This window comes from Cebus imitator, unplaced genomic scaffold, assembly GCF_001604975.1.
Source record: "Cebus imitator isolate Cc_AM_T3 unplaced genomic scaffold, Cebus_imitator-1.0 Scaffold119, whole genome shotgun sequence".
Lineage (NCBI taxonomy): Eukaryota > Metazoa > Chordata > Mammalia > Primates > Cebidae > Cebus > Cebus imitator.
In genome coordinates this window covers 5,064,381-5,066,483 of record NW_016107434.1, presented here as the reverse complement: position 1 = coordinate 5,066,483, position 2,103 = coordinate 5,064,381, and the positions used below count along the sequence as shown (strand labels likewise).

The window sequence follows — 2,103 nt, the reverse complement described above, 5'->3', positions numbered from 1 at the left end:
GATCAGACTACATTTGACCTACCTCTCTATCTCATCTCCTCATAGAGAACTTGACCTATTAGCTGGTGTGCAAGTTATTGCAATTTTTGCCATTACTTTAATTTTACCATTTACTTTCATGGCAAAAAGTGCAATTACTTTTGCACAAAGCTAATACTTTTAAAATTAGTTTCTTAAATGTTCAAACAAACAAAAGAAGGCCTCTTCAAAAGTGTCATCTAAAAATGTGTTTTAAATTTATATGCAGTCTTTATTTTTTTAATGGCTGCTTTTACCTCTTGATTTCTTAATGTGTAAATAATAGGATTTAAAAGAGGTGTGAAAATTGTGTAAAACACAGAAAGAATTTTATCCACAGAGTATCTGTTGAAGGGCCATATGTAGATAAAGACACATGGAGCAAAGAACAGAGTCACAACTGTGATGTGAGCCGAGAGAGTGGAGAAAGCCTTAGAGGATCGACTAGCAGCATGTTGCCTAACTGAGAATATTATGATTCCATAGGAGACAAGCAAGAGGAGGAAGCAGATCAGTGACAGGAGCCCACTGTCAGCAATGACCAGGAGCTGTAGGGTGTCGGTGTCCTTGCAGGCAAGTTTAATCACAAGGGGAAGGTCACAGAAAAAGCTGTCTACAACATTGGGACCACAGAAGGGCAAATTCAACATGAAAGCCATCTGACTAGATGAGTGCATAAATCCAACTGCATAGGAGGATAACAGTAGCCCAGTGAGCATCCGTGGGCTCATGATGGTCATGTAATGGAGGGGTTTGCATATGGCAACATACCTGTCTATTGCCATGGCTACAAGCAACATCATCTCACTCCCACCCAGGAGGTGCATAAAGAACATCTGAGAATAACATCCCCACCATGAGATGGTCTTATGTTCCCGGAGGAAATCTACAATCATCTTGGGGGTAGCAAAAGAAGCCAGGATCATATCAATGCAGGAGAGGTTGATAAGCAGAAAATACATTGGTGTGTGTAGGCGTGCATCAAAGGTCACAGTCACCAAGATGAGAAGGTTTCCTAACACAATCCCCATGAAGACCACAGAGAATCCCAAGAAGAATAAAATCTGCAGATTTTGAGATTTGGAAAGTCCCAGCAAAATAAATTCAGATACCACTGAATGGTTTGCTCTTTCCATATTGTCAACTTTATCCCATAATGATCAAAATAAGTGAGAATAAGGGGTAGGGAAATGATGCATATTGGAAAGAAGTGTTCATATTGATGTCCAGATTTGCTACTCAGTCAAGGCACTTGAACTTGCAAGGATCCTTTTGTGGGATTTTTGTCTGCCAGTGATTTCACTAATGGCCCAGAGAAGTATACCAAATAGTCAGTAGAATTCAGAATATAAGTTTCTGGAAGACAAAAACAAAAATATTAATAGTACATGAAACCACAAATATATAGGTTGTGAATTAGAATCAGAAGATTTCTACAGGACACTTGGGTAAGCTGTTCAGTGGGTGACAAAGGAATTCTCCTTTTGAGGGTTTTCTCCTCAGTAAAATAAAGTTGAACTTTATGGTATCTAATGCCTCTTTGGGCTATAAAAATCTCTATGAATAAGATAATGATTCTGGTGAGTTTTATTAACCTGAAAATGATATAGAAAATATATTCAGAATTCTTAAGAACCATGTTTTGAAATTGGCTCTGGTACAGAAATATCAATTGGGTTCTAAGAAACTTACCATATTTCTTCCATGCTCCATTATTGCATTAATCTCTCACAGATCAGTATTAGCAGTAATCAATACACACTTTAGAAGTGTCAAATATATGTATATTTTATATAACATACGTTACATACATTTCATATATTTATATATACATTATATATATAATTTGTTCATTCAACATTTTATATTACTCACATCAAATACCTCCTCTAGATGGTTAGACAATGTATACAAACAGCCCACAGCCAAATGTAGCTAAATTTACTTCATTTTCAGCTTGTATTCATTCATTCATTTACCTGGTTATTGTTATGTACTGGTCAGCTGGTTGGCCTGTGCATGGTTATTTGTCATAGGTTTCAAAATTACTTAGCTTGACATAACATTTATGTTGGTAAAAGAAAT

At 36.5% G+C, this 2,103-nt stretch overlaps 1 protein-coding gene across 1 annotated transcript; it reads right to left on the bottom strand.

The window, feature by feature from the left end:
- Positions 1 to 218: 218 nt before the first annotated feature.
- On the bottom strand, positions 219 to 1,154 carry LOC108311861 (olfactory receptor 4K13). Its single transcript, XM_017539496.1, has one exon. It carries the CDS (start codon positions 1,152 to 1,154, stop codon positions 219 to 221), a length of 936 nt encoding a protein of 311 aa, XP_017394985.1.
- Positions 1,155 to 2,103: the final 949 nt, after the last annotated feature.